The sequence below is a fragment of the Podarcis gaigeae genome, assembly GCF_964106915.1.
Source record: "Podarcis gaigeae genome assembly, chromosome: 2".
Classification (NCBI taxonomy): Eukaryota; Metazoa; Chordata; class Lepidosauria; order Squamata; family Lacertidae; genus Podarcis; species Podarcis gaigeae.
The window spans coordinates 91,636,442-91,656,018 of NC_139679.1; the positions used below are offsets into that span (position 1 = coordinate 91,636,442).

The 19,577-nt window shown below is 43.2% G+C and overlaps 1 protein-coding gene and 1 long non-coding RNA gene across 3 annotated transcripts in view; one reads left to right on the top strand and one right to left on the bottom strand.

Moving 5' to 3' along the window:
- The window catches only part of GRM7 (glutamate metabotropic receptor 7), a 425,704-nt gene that overhangs the window by 116,566 nt on the left and 289,561 nt on the right, over positions 1–19,577 (bottom strand). For both annotated transcript variants that reach the window (XM_083723485.1, XM_083723484.1), the window contains exons 6-7: positions 12,126–12,326; positions 10,767–10,906 (exon numbers count right to left, since the gene is read on the bottom strand). In XM_083723485.1, coding sequence (XP_083579611.1) covers positions 10,767–10,906; positions 12,126–12,326 — 341 coding nt within the window. The remainder of the gene's footprint in view (positions 1–10,766; positions 10,907–12,125; positions 12,327–19,577) is intronic.
- Positions 1–19,577, top strand: part of LOC310838150 — a 719,862-nt gene that overhangs the window by 99,610 nt on the left and 600,675 nt on the right. The gene's annotated exons all lie outside the window — the stretch shown is intronic.

Sequence of the window (19,577 nt, forward strand, 5' to 3'; positions counted from 1 at the left end):
TTTCCCTTCCTCCCCCACAACAAACTCTGTGAGGTGAGTGGGGCTGAGAGACTTCAAAGAAGCGTGACTGGCCCAAGGTCACCCAGCAGCTGCATGTGGAGGAGCGGAGACGCAAACCCGGTTCACCAGATTACGAGACTACCGCTCTTAACCAGTACACCACACTGGCTCGCCGCACTACACCACACATGAACCCATCTCATCTTTGTCCAGCTTTGCCTGGACGTAAATCCAGCCTAGACCAGGCCCTACCAAGCACACTTCCTGTTCTTGAGAGACTGAGCTGTCTTCTGCCTTCCTCCACACGCTGACACATGGCTAAAATCTTCTACTATATAATATCTTAACCACATCTGCCATTTTTACTAGGTACTTATAAAAGGCCAAGCTTATACAATATGGCCTATATTCACAATATGTTTCACCGTATAATATTTGTTTATGACACCATGTGCTTTTAAAATATTTACCTTCTACACAATGAATTCTTAAGGAAGAATTTGTGGATATGGCTGCTGAGCAGTTGTTCAAAAAGCTTTTGTGGTGCTCTCAGGGGGATTGGTTTTAAAGTGCTGCGTTTTGCGATCTTAGCACCTTCACTCCCCCACAACACACCAAGGATAAGTGGTGTTTACTGTATTTGCATTGCTCTGCCAAGGAAATTGAGAAATCTATAATACACCAATTATTTATATAATCATCTCGCATTATAGGTTTGGAGTTTCCTCCTGCCAGCTAAATCTGCAGCCACCTAACACTGCTGCCTACAGCTTTTCAGAAGTGAAAAGTAACAATGTACAATTTGGACAAGAAGAAATCAGAAGTGCCCGTAATTCCAAATCTTTGGAAGTGTTCCCCTTCTGAGATTCTGGTCTGGTTTATTTGGACCAGAAAGACTTAGGCCCAGATCCTTCCTTAGTAGCCATGGAGCTCATTTGGTTACCTTGGGCAAGCTACCACATTCAGCTTAATTACCACACTGATTTGTTCTGAGGTATCTCTTTCCAGGATTCAAAAAGAATCTGCATGGACTCCTTTACTTTTCCAACTATACCAGGTCAATATATCCAGTACCAAAAATTGATGGTATTTCAGAAATCTTGTCACAGGGATCGTATAAATTATTTCAGCTGTTTTACATTGGTAGAGACTTAAGCCCATTTTGTACATTTCATACCACTGTTGTCTGCTTTGAGAATGTCCTAGAACTTTTAAATAAACAACCTGTTTGGTTACATTTATCTAAACATTTATCAACATTTCTCAAAACTTATGCTCAGGCTTGACATGAATAAACAAGAGCTTTATTGTCATTTAGCTGCCCATTAAAGTATGTTGTTAGTATATAACTAAAGATCAGAATAAGCCTATGGCCTGTCAATAGGCTGACAAATCCTCTTTCAGTTGGCTCTGTGGAAGTTAAATTCATTCACATCTTAATAACACAAGCAATGGAAAACTGTAATTAGAACTAGTGCAAATATTCTAAAATTCTCCTCTACAATTTTGCCCTAAATGTGTTCACCATTGGAACACTGTCATTTCGTAGTGAGAAAAATGGATACTTGTCCTTAAATAGGATGTAATAGGTGAGAGTGGCAATGACCTGTGGCCTAGATTAATTTATTGTTTATTCAATTGGGGTGGGGGGAGGAAGGCCACAGATCCATAAAGTGCTGAATAAACAAAACTGGAGGACACAAAACCAACTAAACAGCCATAAAACATTCAGTAAATTTGCCTTCTGTTTTCCAATCAAAGGTGAGAAGAGGAAAATGTGACTAAGAACATTACTTGCTTCCCATTATTTATTATTCAAGTACCTCCTGAAAGATGTCAGATACGGAGAAGCTGCATGGCATCCAGATCAGACGTTTAATTACAGTGGTACCTCAGGTTAAGTACTTAATTCGTTCCGGAGGTCCGTTCTTAACCTGAAACTGTTCTTAACCTGAAGCACCACTTTAGCTAATGGGGCCTCCTGCTGCCGCCGTGCCGCTGGAGCACGATTTCTGTTCTCATCCTGAAGCAAAGTTCTTAACCTGAAGCACTATTTCTGGGTTAGCAGAGTCTGTAACCTGAAGCGTATGTAACCCGAGGTACCACTGTACTCTGTTCTTCACTATGTCATTCATAATATTACAGTATTTCTAAATTCAGTGGTGGGATTCAAAGTATGACCCAACTGTTTCTCAACAATCACAGGGGCTGTGGGTTTTTGTTAACTGAACACTTGCCTTGACACATCACTTATGAAACTAAAGGGGCTTTCAAAAGAATATTGGACAGGGGCTTACTGTTCAAAGCAGGGGTGGGGAGGTGGGTGACCCAGGAAAAAGCCATGCTTGCCAAAATTAGCCCTTTGCATCTATGCACAGTAATTGAGATTAGTTTATACACAGAGAGACAAATAGATACAGTGGTACCTTGGTTTAAGAACAGCTTAGTTTATGAACAACTTGGATTAAGAAAATTGCAAACCTGGAAGTAGGTGTTTTGGTTTGTAAACTTTGCCTTGGAAGCAGAACATTTTTCTCTTCCTGTTGAATGTGTTCCATTAGTAATTTGAGCCCCCCACTGCTATGGGAAAGCATGCCTTGGTTTAAGAACGCTTTGGTTTAAGAATGGACTTCCGGAACGGATTAAGTTCATAAACCAAGGTACCACTGTATAGAAGTACAAGCCATTTTCATAAACATGACAGAATAGAGCAAAGGGACTTAATTTTTTCTTCTGGTGAGGTTGCACTACATGATGTTTTGAGACTTCGGCGGTCAATAGCACAGAAATTAAAAGCACAGTTCTCATGCCTGGATAAACTGAGATCACAGATTACAATTTTATCCCATCCTACTTCCCCTACTTTCTGTGGAAACACATAGCTTGTTTAACCAACCGTCATGCTTATTTGTTTTAAGATCTATAGGATCTCACAGCATGGAATCTTGCTTATAAAACAGCAGCAGCCCAGATTTCTGTTAGGCAACTCATCAAATACAGCAATTAAACAAGTCCACCAAAATAATGCAGCTTCTATTCATAAACCTGTAGTCATATGTGGCATGTAGGATAGGATATGACTCAAAAGTTGCATAACCCGACACTCTTCAGAGTGTCTTCTTCCATCATCAGATGCCTTACAAAACTACCAAGTTTAACATGCAGCTTGGGAGCTAAACATAAAAGGTTCTGAAAGGAAAACCTTGGTGCAGTGAGTAAAATAGTATGCATGTTGTGGTGGCAATTTCTTCCAGCAGCAACTATAACAAAGCCCCAGTTCCCTATCCACCCTTGTAAATAGCCCCATCTGTTGATTCTAAGCAATATATAAATCAATATTTGTAGAAACATTTATCCACTATTAGATTGTTCTCCTGTATTACTTCATCCTGTTGAATTGTTAATGTTATTAGTCACAGAACACATATCAGTTGGACTGATACTATCTAATATTTATTTGGTTAACCAGTTAAATGTCCCCCCCCCCTCTGCTATTGCTTTAATAAACTAATTCTATCCCCATAGTACTTTCAGACAGTCATAGATTCACAGAATCATAAATTGTAGAGTTAGAAGGGACCCCGAGGGTTATTTCGTCCAACTCCTTGCAATGCACGAATCTTAACTAAAGCATCCATCACAGACAGTCATACAACCTCTGTTTGAAAAGTTGCAATGGACTTCTAAGGGAGTCCATTCCACTCCCACCTGGGAAAAGAAAGGAAAGCTCCCAAGTAAGAGATGGGAGGGTCCACCCCTTTCTGTATGAGATAAGGCAGGCATAGGCAAACTCAGCCCTCCAGATGTTTTGAGACTACAACTCCCATCATCCCCAGTTAACAGGACCAGTGGTCAGGGATGATGGGAGTTGTAGTCCCAAAACATCTGGAGGGCCAAGTTTGCCTATGTCTGAGATAAATGTTAAGAGCTACATTTGAGATAGGACTCTGCATTTTCTTTTCTCTCTCTGTTCTTGTTTTTATCTAGATTAGTTTGTCTTTATTGTATTGTATTATGAAAAAACCTTAATAAAATTTTATGGGGCACAGGGCGGGAATCAGCTGGATCCCCCCTGGTCTTCTTTCCCAGCCTTTTTGAAGATGGGGACAACATTTGCCAACCTCCAGTCTGCAGGGACCTCACCTGTTCACTAATAATTCTGAAATGTTATAGACAGAGGCTGTCTATAACATCTGCAAGCTCATTTAGTGCCCTTGGGTGCAGCTCAGCAGGTCCTGGAGATTTGAATTAATTTAAAGTAGCTACATGTTCCCTTGGGGACGTGGGTGGTGCTGTGGGTTAAACCACAGAGCCTAGGACTTGCCGATCAGAAGGTCGGCGGTTCGAATCCCCGTGATGGGGTGAGCTCCCGTTGCTCGGTCCCTGCTCCTGCCAACCTAGCAGTTCGAAAGCATGTCAAAGTGCAAGTAGATAAATAGGTACCGCTCTGGCGGGAAGGTAAATGGCGTTTACGCGTGCTGCTCTGGTTCACCAGAAGTGGCTTAATCATGCTGGCCACATGACCCCGAAGCTGTACGCCGGCTCCCTCGGCCAATAAAGCAAGATGAGCACCGCAACCTCAGAGTTGGTCATGACTGGACCTAATGGTCAGGGGTCCCTTTACCTTTACCTTACATGTTCCCTTACTACCTCTTTTCCTATACTGGGCTGCAGCTCCCTCCTTGTGTCATTTATTCTGTTATCACCAGGTTGGGCATTGCTTTCCTTTTGGGTGAAGACTGAGACAAAGTAGGTGTTGAACAGTTCCACCTTCTCTCTGTCACCCAAAAGCATTTCTCTGTCTTTTTTCCATCCTGCAAGACAACTTAATGAAAGGATATTTAGCTGTTTCCCAAGCACTAAGAATAACATCATTAGGGGCTCTCCATAATAATAATAATAATAATAATAATAATAATAATAATTTATTATTTATACCCCGCCCATCTGGCTGGGCCTCCCCAGCCACTCTGGGCGGCTTCCATAAAAACCAAAAATACAGTAAAATATCACACGTTAAAAACTTCCCTGAACAGGGCTGCCTTAAGATGTCTTCTGAATGTCAGGTAGTTGTTTATTGCTTTGACATCTGCTGGAAGGGCGTTCCACAGGGTGGGCGCCACTACCGAGAAGGCCCTCTGCCTGGTTCCCTGTAGCTTTGCTTCTCGCAATGAGGGAACCGCCAGAAGGCCCTCGGCGCTGGACCTCAGCGTCCGGGCAGAATGATGGGGGAGGAGACGCTCCTTCAGGTATACTGGACCGAGGCCGTTTAGGGCTTTAAAGGTCAGCACCAACACTTTGAATTGTGCTCGGAAACATACTGGGAGCCAATGTAGGTCTTTCAAGACCGGTGTTATATGGTCTCGGCGGCCGCTCCCAGTCACCAGTCTAGCTGCCGCATTCTGGATTAGTTGTAGTTTCCGAGTCACCTTCAAAGGTAGCCCCACGTAGAGTGCATTGCAGTAGTCCAAGCGGGAGATAACCAGAGCATGCACCACTCTGGCAAGACAGTCCGCATGTTGTTGGGTTCCAGTTTCCATCAGCCCCAACTGGCAGAGCCCATGATCAAGCATGATCAGAATGGTAGACAAGGAACATATGAGTAGGGCAGCAGATTCCCCATCCTGGATATAACTAAACACATACAGGGGCTGATATACATTAATCAGAACATTTATAGAATCGTAGAGTTGGAAGGGACCACAAGAGTCAACTAGTCAAACCTCACAATTTTTGTATGTGCAAAATGTGGCTACTCTATGGGAATTTAAACATTAGGCATACTTAGAAATCCTATATAAACCCCTCTCTTCAGCTGTAATGGATTCATTTTTCTTTCCCTCAAGCTTCTATGTACCATTCTTATTTATCCTGAGAATACAGTGGAAAGAGGGATCAATACTTATGCCATAAAGTACCTTTTCTTGATATAATACTGAGCTGTAAGACTTGTTCATGATGGGAAAACTGGCAATTAAAACAAACTTGAAGAAATGCAAAATACCAGATGGAAATATAAAAGTTAACCACTACACAAGATCATGATCGTTATGATTTCCATACTGGGCATGATGCTAATATTTTACTTCTACTCACCATGAGAATTATGGCCATGCTAGCCCATTATTTAATATGAAAACAATCAAAGTATTGCAACTGCTGTGTAAACATTCAGTGTAGTCTAGACTACAGGCCAGGGGAGAGACATTTTACTTGCCTGCAAAGACATGTTTTGAATAATTACAATCCAAAAAGCTCTGGAGATTGAAGGGCAGAGGAATATCCTCTGAAAGCCCTTCAAAAACCAGAATATGTTCTGTAAAGTAAAATATCAAAGCAAGCTCTTGTAGATGTTTGTAAGTATGTATTTATTACCTTATTAATTAATTTTGAACCACCCTACTTGAATACAGATCCAATGGCAAATCACAGACATTAAAATAAAGCAAGCCAAACAACCACAAGGTTGTAAAACCCAAACAAAACGAAATTCAATAAATCATAATGAACGATAATTACAGTAGCAATCCATAATAATAACTCTAAGGTATTGGACAGTCCAATCATAGTGCACCAACGACCTTGGAAAACTAGTGTATCTCAATCGAGGTACTTTGATCGTTGGGTACCTTGCTGATCAGATCATGGGTAGACTATTGAGAAATAAGTCTGAACCTGTTACTGTGAGGGTTGCACATATTACTATAAAGACTTGGTAGGGTAGTGTAATGGTTGTGAGGGGTTACTTGTGCATAAATTGCCTTCGGTTTAGTTAGTTTGCTTGCCCAACCATGCTTAGGGTCAGAGCTCGCCCTCCGTGACCTGTTAGTCACTTGCAGAATCCGTCAGTGGGCGTTTCTTGAACCTCTTCCAGCATAAAAGCTGTTTGACCCCGAGTCTCCTCCTATGTTCCCTGCGCAGAACGCGTCTGCACAAGTAAGGGGAAGGCAGAGGCGTGCCAGCGCTCTCTCCACTAGTTTCGGGTGAAGGGTCTTGGAGCCCTGTCACCAATTCCTCCATCTCCCTCTCTTCTCTATTGGTGTTACACTGAATTCCTTCCCCCCTGCTGGTCCCCTCTCCGGCATCGCTCGGGAGCCCTGCCTCCGCTTCTCGCTCTGATGTCAGTTCCCTGACAGGTAGCTATAAGCCAGATCTGATATTTCAAACCAATGTGATTGCCAAATGCTATAATGCCCTTTCTTTTCTTTTATTTTTATTTTTTTCAAAATGCTCTGTTCATTTATGTTTTACTTATGTAATACATAATGTCTAGATGGGCTTTTGACAAACAGATCAAATGACTAAGAAAGTGATTATGTTATCATGGTATATCATAGAATGATTTAAAACTGAAAACAGTCAACAAATCGTGTTGAATCAAATCACCACATAATCTGGATTTAAATGCTTTCTTTGCAATATCTGGCCAGGCTCCTAGAAGGTAGAGAGAACAAAACCCATTTCTATAAGTCACTTGGCCAACAATTCTCTGCCCACAAGATCTATATAATAAAACATCTCTTCAACAACCTGTGACCTGCCAAGAATTAGAATTAAAATCCAGTAGTTAAATAAACTCAGATGCATCTTCATTACAACAGGTTTCATTTCTTACTGTGGAGGCTGCGCTTCATTTCAGTCTGCCCAAAAATGCATGGTAGGCAAGCTCTTCTATCAGCAAAATATGCCAGATTATGTCAGATCACAAATTCTTATAAATGGGAGCCTTCATTTTCCAATACCTGGCTAGTGACTATCATTAACCTGGTCACCATATCATAATGGTGGATGATAAAACAATGTGAAAGTTAAATCGAATAGTACAATAAAGAACTTGGAGAGTATAACCCTTTTTAAAGACCAGTGAATCATGTGATATGTTAAAATAGGATGATGAACTAAAAAGCAAGACAGACACAGTTTCTTTTTGATAGTTCGACGTTTCAGTCCTGATATTTTAATGAAAAGAATCCCCAAGTACCACAGTGGTACCTCAGGTTAAGTACTTAATTCATTCCGGAGGTCCGTTCTTAACCTGAAACTGTTCTCAACCTGAAGCACCACTTTAGCTAATGGGGCCTCCTGCCGCGCCGCCGGAGCACGATTTCTGTTCTCATCCTGAAGCAAAGTTCTTAATCTGAGGTACTTTTTCCTGGGTTAGCGGAGTCTGTAACCTGAAGTGTATGTAACCTGAAGCATATGTAACCCAAGGTACCACTGTATTTTCCCCCCTATGGGAATTAATTATTATTACTAATACTTCAGCAATATTAGGAATGTTGTCAATTGCACATGTATAAACATTCTCTCCCACACATTCACTTGCTCTATATCCTCACCTCAACCAAATTCCTGCTGGGATAGCAAGCAGCCCAGAAGAGCCATTTCTCAATCTGTGCAGTTCTATATTAAGAAACACGTGTGTCTCAACACAATGCGCTGCCTTGAATTTCAATCTGACAACTAAAGCAACATATTGGCAGAATAATTCTGCAGAACTCTGCCTACTCTAAGACAATATTCTACTGCAGTCACAGTTAACTGAGTAAGGGGGGAAAATAACATAGGAGGATGATTTGTCTTCATGCGCTACCAACACATGTGCTCTCTCTCTCCCTCTCTCTCACCTTATGTAACATTCCAGTGTCTTCTCAGAATCAGCTCAGTGAAATCCAGCTTGGATTTCAGGCAACAATATTACTGTCTAAACAGTTAAAAAACTCAAAACAAAACAATTATATTGTGTGTGTGATTTGAGCAGTTCAGCATGTAAAGGGTAAAGGTAAAGGGACCCCTGACCATTAGGTCCAGTCGTGACCGACTCTGGGGTTGCGGCGCTCATCTCGCTTTATTGGCCAAGGGAGCCGGCATACAGCTTCCGGGTCGTGGCCAGCATGACTAAGCCGCTTCTGGCAAACCAGAGCAGCGCACGGAAACACAGTTTACCTTCCCACTGGAGTGGTACCTATTTATCTACTTGCACTTTTTTTGGGTGCTTTCGAACTGCTAGGTGGGCAGGAGCAGGGACCGAGCAATGGGAGCTCACTCCGTCGCGGGGATTCGAACCACCGGCCTTCTGATCGGCAAGTCCTAGGCTATGTGGATTCGAACCACCGACCTTCTGATCGGCAAGTCCTAGGCTCTGTGGTTTAACCCACAGCGCTACCTGCATCCCAGTTCAGCATGTAGTGGTGTGCAAATGAATGGATATTTAAGACATAGGCTTTTGCTTCAGGAAGTTGAACATTGAGTAGAACAAGAAATAGGACAGCAATATTTCTACAGTTAGTACCTGGTGATCAGGAAAACTGAAAGAGGTTAGGAAATGCTCATCATATATTGGGGGAAGCCAAACGTTCTTTCAGCATATTATAAATAATATTTATTCCAGCATATTGTAGTTGAATACTGGCCAATGCACTTCAAATGAGGTATCTTGTTTATTTATGATTTGCTCATGCAATTTGAACACAATCACGGTGCTAGCTCAGGGGACCCTGTGGTTTTGTGCTAGATCAGCCACAGAGATTAATAACCTAAGAGGGTTTACTCAGAAATGACTCCCATTGAATTTGTGGAGTTTGCTCCCATCAAGCATGCATAAGATTGCAACTTTAATTTGCTACAATAACCCTTTCCCCATTCAGGCACGGTAGCACCACAACATGCAGTGTAAAGTGGTAGTTCGTCCATCCCCAATACACACTCCTTAAAATAAAATAGAGGGATTGGTGTAGAAATATTTCCAGAGTAAAAACAGGACAGATGGACTTGACACCTGCTTTGACATTTTCCAGATAAGGAATGGGGAGAGCAGCATAGCTCGGAGTTGTCGTTAGGTCATCTGTTTCCTATCTGATATCTCCCATCACAACCACCTTCTCCATGTAGGACACCTTCAGGTATACAAGCTGAAACCTTTGTGTGGTTTCCTTGATATTTTTTAAGAAAGAATGCCTGGGGATGTTTGAAATAGTATATCATTCCAAAATGCACAAGCAGGTATGTGGCCTGTACAGCTGGTTTGTTTTCTTGGCTGCTCTGTGTCTCAGTTTGTTACCGTTATTTAATGATGTTTTAACTGGCAACTATAAGACGCAGCTACAGTTCTCACAGTAGAACTATCAAAACATCCTTGTGTTGGTGATTCCGTATTTTTTCGTGATTTTTTTACCATAAAAAGTATCTAAAAAATGGGGGGGGGGTCATCTTATACACAGTTATGTGACTGGGGATCGGTTGTTGTTGCGAGCAGGAGATTGCAAGCGGTGATTGGGTGGGTGATTGTTGCATGCGGCAATAGCTGCTTCCGATTTGCTGCTGCTGCGGCAACTGGACAGACGATCTGCGTCTTCTTATCACACCGGGTGATGATTGGCAGATTACTCACGTTGCGCTCGTCATTCTGGCGGGTAAATGTTCATTTGCAAACCCCCCCCCCACAAAAAAGCTTCACAGCTCTGGGCAATCCCCTCCCAAAAAACCAGCTCAACAACTCAATATCTCTGGGCAATCCTTCCCTGGGCAATCTCCCCCCCCCCCTTTCTTAAATTCTAGTCCCCAGAAATAAGGGTTGTCTTATACATGGGGGCATGTTATACATGGAAAAATACAGTATTTCACAGGACTATGTAATGTTGCAATATTGCAATGTCCACAGGTGACTTTCCCTATGCAGCAGTCTACAGCAGCGGTAAGTATCCGACCTGAAGTAGCAGCATGCTACTCATGAGCATACCTCAAAGTAGAGAATAAAACAGGCTTACATTGAGCTGCAAGTCATCTGTCCACTGGCCAATCAGATGGTAGCCTGGAGCGCTGGTGTTTGTTGCTTGGTATTGAAAGATGTCGTAACGCCCTGGTGCATCACCATTCTTATTAAACATCACTGGAGTGCCAGCACTGCCTGAGGAAGGAAGTCAAGCAAAAGGAAAGAGAGAAAAGACCCAACACTTTACAATATTTCCTTTTGTTATGTACTGAGTTGAATAGGATCCAAAATGCAACAGTCTGATTGGTCCTAGAACAATAGGATCCAAAATGCAGCAGTCTGATTGGTCCTAGAACAATAGGATTCAGAATGCAGCAGTCTGATTGGTCCTAGAACAATGCAGCAACATGATTGGTTGGCAGGAACCACCCAATCATGCTCCAGATATAAGTGAATCCACAACCTGATTGGCTTACAGTAGAATTCCAGAATTAGCCAATCATGTGCAGCCCATTGTGTAAATAATGTATATAAAGCAGATATTTTGGGGGAACTTTCATTCCTCACTACTATGAGCTGAATAAAGAGCATGAAATCCACACTCGACTGTGAGTATATTTCACCTTTCTTTGTTCTCTGGTGGTTGAAGAGCTTTAAGGATGGGATTACAGCTCAGACAGCAACCTCCCATCACTGTACATTTTAAATGAACATTTTAAAACACCCTTCCCTGTCTTCTCTTCTGTCATTTCTGGGATTCATTGTCCTGACTCCCCCCGCCCAATGCCAGCTAGCTGAAACACGTAGCAGTCTTGGTTCCAGTCTAATTCATACATATGACCCAATATATGAGGTGGGTCCATTCCACTACAAAAAAGGGGGGATTCTTGGGTGGAAATGTGTGCTGTGAATGGAACTTCTTGATTATTGTGTTTTCCCTCAGAAAACATTCCATCTGCTTCAAAGAGAGTATTGTCACCAGAAGACAGTAAATCTTGACTAGCATCCAGAAATAGCTTCTTCCTCCAGAATATGTTCTTATTCCAGTAATCAACACAGTTCTGGAGTGGAAAACAACAACAGAGGAGACTGGGGAAAAGCTGTTCCTGATTTATCCTTAAGTTCATCTTCCCTTAGTCTCTTTCAGGAAAATAAAAGTAACAGGAGTGAGCATACCACTAGCCTGGGTTCAGATATCACCCTAAGCCAAAGCATGGCTTAGACTTGGGTACTGCAGCAGCTTTCGCCATTTTTTTTCCAGCCAGCTAGCCAGCCAGCCCTGTATACTGTGTACTAAGTTCCCTTGAAGGCAACACAAATCGCTTTGCTTTAAAAATATTTATCAGGATTGGGAAAGGGTCAGGTAGTTAATTCGAACCAAATCTCTGAGACGGATGGATGATTGTGGACTCACCGTTGAAGTTAACACTGCGGATGTACTTCAGCAGCTTCTTGCCCCCTGCATGTTCCATCTCTGGGCAAACACCAGAATAATCACTGCATAGATCCTTGTTCATCTGATGGAGGGCATGAGCCATGGCATAAACAGCATCGATCACAAACTGAACTCTCCCCTCCTGCTCATAGTGGGAGTCTTTCCCAATTCTCTCCTGTCCTGCACAGTTAAAGAAATACACACAAAAGATATCTACTGAGGAATAGAATTATTCCCATGATTCAAGTGCCATGTCCATTTCAAAAACACTGATGAGAGAGAGAGAGAGAGAGAGATTTTTTGGAAGTTTCTTAATATAGTTTTAACACACAAAGCTCATTATCGTGAATAAGACCAGCTCAAGGAGGACTAATTAAATTATCTGAAATATATTTAATTGAAGAAGAAGCACAAGCAAGCTGCATTTTAAAGATAACTGCTTTTAGTTTTAACATAGTCTGAAAGTTAACCATTCCCCCCCCCCAAAAAAAGTAGCCCATCTGGCCCAGTGCTCTGGGTTGTATCTGACTTAAGTCATACTCAATGCGCACCCATTGAAATCAGTTGACGTAAGTTAATCAGGTACATCAAGTCCAAAGGGCTGACTTTGTAGGATACAACCCTTTGATTGGCAGGGGCCTGGTTGACATATTACAGTAAGCCAAATGTGTGGGTTCCCAAAGAGGAGCTCACAACAGCTTTACTCCATCCCAGAATTGCCTGCAGCTTCTGGTTTGCAAGGGAATAGCTTAACCAAAAGCCTGGGTTCAAGCAATATGATAATTCAAACTTTGGCTTAGCTTAAAAAGGTAAAGGTAATGGGACCCCTGACCATTAGGTCCAGTCATGCCCGATTCTGGGGTTGCAGCACTCATCTCGCTTTATTGGCCGAGGGAGCCGGCTTCCGGGTCATGTGGCCAGCATGACTAAGCTGCTTCTGGCGAACCAGAGCAGCGCACGGAAACGCCGTTTACCTACCCGCCAGAGTGGTACCTATTTATCTACTTGCACTTTGACGTGCTTTCGAACTGCTAGGTTGGCAGGAACAAGGACCGAGCAACGGGAGCTCACCCCGTTGTGGGGATTCGAACCACCGACCTTCTGATCGGCAAGTCCTAGGCTATGTGGTTTAACCCACAGCACCACCTTAGCTTAGTGCGGTAAAAAAAATAGCCGGGGAAAGAGAAAAGTGTCTTCAAGCTCTAATTTGGGAGCCTTACATTTGTGTGATTCTGGTAAGCCAAGCTTACCATGTGATGTGAACCAGCCCAATGTGTGCTCTAACATTGAGCTATGAGACTCACATTTAAAGCAGCCCAGGAGAATCCCAGGAACTGCAGTTTGATGAGGGTGCTGGGGATTGTAGCTCTGTGAGGGGTAAACTACGATTCCAGGGATACTCTGTATGTGCTTTAAATATGTGGTGTGTATGCAGCCTTAGCCTCTGTTCCAACTCCAGAATGAAGATACCTACAGTGTCGTGCACATTCAGCTGCTGTATTTGTCTGTTAAAACCAAAACCAAAGATACCCCTACAATATGCAACAAATAATACTTATCTGAATGGGAAGAAATCTTGCTTTTTTATTTTAAAAAAGAAAAAAGACACACTTCCAATTTTGAAGTCTGACGGTATGCATGCTTTTCAAATCCCAGACTCTTAATTTAAAGATGCAGACAGATTTGAGAAGGAAAGAGTAGTTTCTGTGGCAAACTGAAGGGTGCTCAAGAGAATTTGGTTAACCAGCAATCTGGGGGAGTGTGGTGCATATGCAATTCAAGAGGCCTTCCTTTCGTCTCCCCCCAAGAGATAAAAAGAGTTCATCTGAATTCATAGAATGCTATTCAAATGTTGCATTTGCAATTCAGAAATCTATTCCATTCCCCCCAACTTCCACTGTTAAAAGAAGCCCTGCTGTTTTCAACCCATAAGAAGGAGGTGTATTTCTTTTTTTTCTTTTTTTTCTCTTTTTTTGGACACCGTGGTGCTGGTTTATAAAACCAGCACACGTTTATGTATATATTCTTTAGTAATTAGAGTGAAGGCTTGAGGGTTGTCCATAAGAGTGCAGAGCTTATTTTCACCTTTCAATAATGTACATGGGTAAACAAACACAGAAAAGGTTTCCAATGAAGTAGCCTTTTTAAATGTTCTTCTATAGGCAGATGGTTTTCACTGAATTTTCTCCCCAAGGCTGTGTACCCAACTTCACGATCTTGTGGCGACAGTGAGCGCCACTTGTAGGGATGGCTAGTCCTGTTTCGCTGCCTGACGTGAAACGGAAAGGTGCCACCCCTGCCCTACCAAAGCCTTGCTTAACAGAGTTGCACAGCAGTGGCTCCAGCAAATCTCACCAATGCCACCACTGTGAAACCTGTGGTGGTTAGGATGCCTGCAGGGGCACCCTCCCATGGGATTCTGTTGCCTGAGGCAACTACTTCAGTCTGTCTCATGGGTGGGCAGGCCAGCCCTGGCCACTTGACTTTATGTCAGGCATCAGGGAATCTGATCCCCCCACAATAGGCTGCTAGGAATAGGCAAGGGAAGCTCTTACCAATGTTTTTTATTCAATATTCACAGAGAGAGGCTTAGAAATGCAGCCTCTTGGAGTAATGGTGTTGCTCTGAGTAATCTCCACCCTCCTTCTTTCCTCAGTCGTTAACAGCACCACCCACCTTACGGTGGCTACTTAGGGCCATTTGCCTCTGAGCCCTTTGCTCCCCTATTTTCTATGCTCGCTGGGTTCTGGGAGAAGGGGGGGGGGTCTGGAATGCTTTCTACTGATAACATGTCAGCCAGCTACTCTGGCTCTGCTCCCACCCTCCCATTATTTCCCAACTTTGTCCCTCATCTACGTATGAGCTGTGACCTTCTGCAAACCACTACTGTAAATCTATACGATCTTCCGTATAGAGGAGGGGGAGGCGGTCTCCTCTGTCCAGTCCCTGACACTTTAGAAGATCTGAATTCAGATGCCTGCTCAGCCATCAAGAATTCATTGAGCCTTTTCAGGAAAGAATTAGCCTTCCTTACTCCTTCATCTGTTATGCAGGCAATTGTATCACTGATTGTGAAGAAATAGCTAAAGACAGTAAAGCAGTCAATGTGCTGAAAAAGCACTAGAGAAATGTTTAATAATAAATCAGGGATTGACAAATGCTCTGACACAGAATAATAATGAATCTGGAGAAGCTTGCTGCTGCTTTTGGGAGCTTGTTGCCAAGCGCACCAAAGAGAAAACTGATGAGTTCAGTTATCCAGCAAAATCCATAAATATGGTGGTGTCAGAACTGTATGGGTATCCTGGGTCAAGACGCAATTTAGACACAGGAATTGCAGTGGCCAATGGGGAACATGCCTCTCTACTTCCCTATGCACCTTAGGTAAGGAGTGATGTTTACACTCCACTTGGAGGTATACACATGCTGCCACCATTTTTTATATTTTCTTGCCACTCAGAACTGGGGGCAGTGGCGGGAGAGATTATGTAAATCAGGCCACTACATGTATCAGCATCCATGAGGCATGTCCCACCATGCATTAGTTTAGTGGATGATGGGGCAGGTGGGCTCATACCTCCAACATCAGAAATTGCAGCCATCTAGAAGTATTTATTTAAAATCTAAGAATCCTAAGCAAATGAACATAAAAAGAGTCCTGCTCAATTAGATCAAAGACTTGCATCTTGTTTTCTATGGTGGCCAGTCAGATGCCTCCAGGAAACCCACAAGCAGGATATGAAGGCATGAACTATTTCCCATGTTGCTTTCAAGAAAGTGGTATTTTGATGGCATGCAGCCTCTGATCCTGGAGGCAGTGAGTCTTGTTGCTCGGGTATAGTCAAGACACAGGTACAAGGGACACTGTGGCACTGTGGTCTAAACTACTGGGTCTCTTGGGCTTGCTGATCAGAAGGTCGGTGGTTCAAATTTGTGTAGTGGGGTGAGCTCCTGTTTCTCTGCCTCAGCTTCTGCCAACCTAGCAGTTTGAAAGCACACCAGTGCAAGTAGATAAATAGGTACCGCTGTGGTGGGAAGGTAAATGGCATTTCCATGCGCTCTGGCTTCCATCATGGTATTCTGTTGTACCAGAAGCAGTTTAGGCATGGTGGCCGCATGACCCGGAAAGCTGTCTGTGGACAAATGCCGGTTTCGTCAGCCTGAAAAGTGGGATGAACACCGCACCTCATAGTCGCCTTTGACTGGATGGACTTAACCGTCCAAGGGTCCTTTACATTTCCCTTTTCCTTACAGTCAAGAAAAGCTAGATGTCAAGCACGGCCCACACAAACAGTTTGCAGCTGACTATAATTCACTGCACATTCATTTTGAACCAGTGCCTTCAGATGAATGCTTGCTGGAATTGGAATATTCTCATTGAATACAACACCCCAATATGCTTAACAACCGATTTGCATTGAGCTGGTTATGGCACTGTGGCATACACAACAGCAGCAACAAGCATATTTTACTCCCACTGCCCCACACATTTGTTCCAGCTGATGCCTTTTATCTTTATATAACATTGTGCGAGGCAGGCTCCAAATATGGCATGCTGCAGGACTCCGCTTGAAGAGAGGTGCTATGATTAAGATATTCCCTGGGTTAAAGCTCAATTATAATTCACAACAGGACTAGCCATGATTAATTTCTCTCAACTAATCCAAGAGGGTGAAAAATGGCCTGAGCTTTGATAATTCACCAACTGTCCCTTTTTTTATTATCATGCCGCGCCATACTCATTGATTACAGAGTGTATGACATTGCAAGGCGGTGACATTACAGTAGTATCAAAATTGTCTTTCTCTGAGATCCAGAACCAAATCTGTAATGCAGTGGAAAAAGCACACTAAGAGACTCGGAGAAGCAGTCTTAGAATTTAAAAATGAAGACAAACAGGATTTAATTAGCCACACTAAATTTGAGGTCATATGTGGCTAACTGAAAGTGTGGGTGAGCGGAATTTAGTGTTGCCGCTGTGAAAGTGTAAATGAAACCTTCTTAAAGGGGTGTGGACACTTCCTAGGAAAACAAACTGGCAGAAAGCATGGTTAAACCTGGAATTATTAAAAGACAGAGAAGATCAGGGTCTGGGTGAGGAAAAATTGGTATGTTTTCTGCAAGACCTTCATCTGGTCCCAACACTTGGAGAGGTGTTGTTGGTGTGATTGCCCTCACGCGTCAGCAATCAACAGAGCCAGGAAAATGGCTAATCATGCAGTGGCACAAAAGGTGCAGCTATTGAATGGTTGGGTGATAGAGCACCCCATCATTACTTTTGACCAGGAGGCCTTGTTTCACAATGATGGCATTCAACTTTCCAGTTGGGGAAATGATATTTGGCTGGTTGACATAGTGGAGGGCATTAGAGATTGGTTGCAGGTGTGAGGGTGTTGCTGGTGAGCCCCTTTGGCTCGAGTGGCAGTTAGGCATTGGGTAAGCCTTTGTTTATGAGAGAGGAGGTTGTACCCTCCGTCTGCCCCTCCTCGATAAGGATATCCTGTTATAGGGATCCGGGTGTGTGGATCCCGTCCGAAGGCTGGTCGTGGGCTAGGGCCATGCCACAACCCATTAGGGACCCTGGGGGTGCACTGATTTGATGTACCGTATTTTTCACTCTATAAGATGCACCAGACCATAAGACACACCCAGTTTTTGGAGGAGGAAAACAAGAAAAAAATATTCTGAATCTCAGAAGCCAGAACAGCAAGAGGGATTGCTGCGCAGTGAAAGCAGCAATCCCTCTTGCTGTTCTGGCTTCTGTGATAGCTGCGCAGCCTGCATTCACTCCATAAGACGCGCACACATTTCCCCTTACTTTTTAGGAGGGAAAAAGTGAGTCTTATAGAGCAAAAAATACGGTATGTCATAGGGCTCTCCCACTGGTGGTTTACCCTTAGTGGGACGCCCTGCAGATGGGCAGGAGTCATAATATACTGTAGTCTGGTTTCACCAATGCCTAAGCCAAACCACTCACATCTGTAACCAATAAAGTTGTGGGCTATTTTATCCCATTTACCTAAATATTTGTGTCTGTGTGTTTATTATCTAAGGGAACTGTGGGGTTTGGGGCCTCATCATGCAAAGGAATGTCCTCACTTACTAACCTTCAAAAATGTTTGGGTAGTGTGTCAACAAATAGCAGTCATTTTGACACCTAGCTGTGTTAATTGGTTATCTGCCATCCTGAGTTCTATACTGGAAGAAGGGCAGGATATAAGAAGCTTGCTTTAAAAAAAAAAATGTACAGAGGGTGACCACAGTGGAACCTTGGAGCTTTCAAATGTTACCTAAAACTAAAACCTTACATTATTGTGGGCAGGTCCATGGATGGGCAATTTTAAAACCAGGAAGAACAGCATGAAATGGACAAATTTTGGTGGAATTAAGCACTGGGATCCCCCAAAGATCTGATCAGAAGGTTGGCGGTTTGAATCCCTGTGACAGGGGGTGAGCTCCTGTTGCTCGGTCCCTGCTCCTGCTAACCTAGCAGTTTGAAAGCACATCAAAGTGCCAGTAGATAAATAGGTACCGCTCCGGTGGGAAGGTAAACAGCATTTCTGTGCGCTGCTCTGGTTCGACAGAAAGCAGGTCATGCTGGCCACATGACCCAGAAGCTGTACGCCGGCTCCCTCAGCCAGTAAAGTGAGATGAGCGCCGCAACCCCAGAGTCGTTTGCGGCTGGACCTAATGGTCAGGGGTCCTTTTACCTTTACCTTTAATTGGAGTTGGGGAGCACTAAAGTACTTGCGTTTGTTGGTTCCAAACTATGCAAAATGGTGAAACCCCCCAAAGACTGTGGATAACTCCAAGGGGATTTCCAAATAGCTTGCCTGGATAACAAAATGACAGATGAGATTCACTTATATAAACACAAAGTGACTGCTTCAAATATACATTAATGGGGTCCAAATTAGCAGTGGCTGTCCAAGAGCTATTTGGGTCATGGTCTACAGCTCACTAAAAACATAAGCTATGTGCAGCAGTGGTAAAAAGGGGTGTGGTAGAAATTCTTAAGGAAGGGACGAAAATGTACAAGTGTCATGACACCTTTGTGCTGCGTCCTGGCCTGCCAAAGAGCCTATTTGGCCGCGTGGGTCAGTTATTACAGCACCAAGGAGAGCTCCTCATGACAACATGCTCCAACAGGAGCCAGAAGTGATCTGAGGTCTTTTGCACTTCTGCCTCCAGTCCACCTCTCTTGCGCTGTGTTAAAAAATTATAGACCTTTAATGGCTACAAGAGTGAGATCTGGTAAATGACATATACATGGATGGCTACTGATTTCATTCCAAGTGTACCCAGGGCTGCTGAACAAGGTGTTATCTCTCTCTCTCTCTCTCTCTCTCTCACACACACACACACACACACACACACACACACCTACCTTCATAGAGCAAGTCCCCCGCATCCAAAGGAACTGCTGTATCT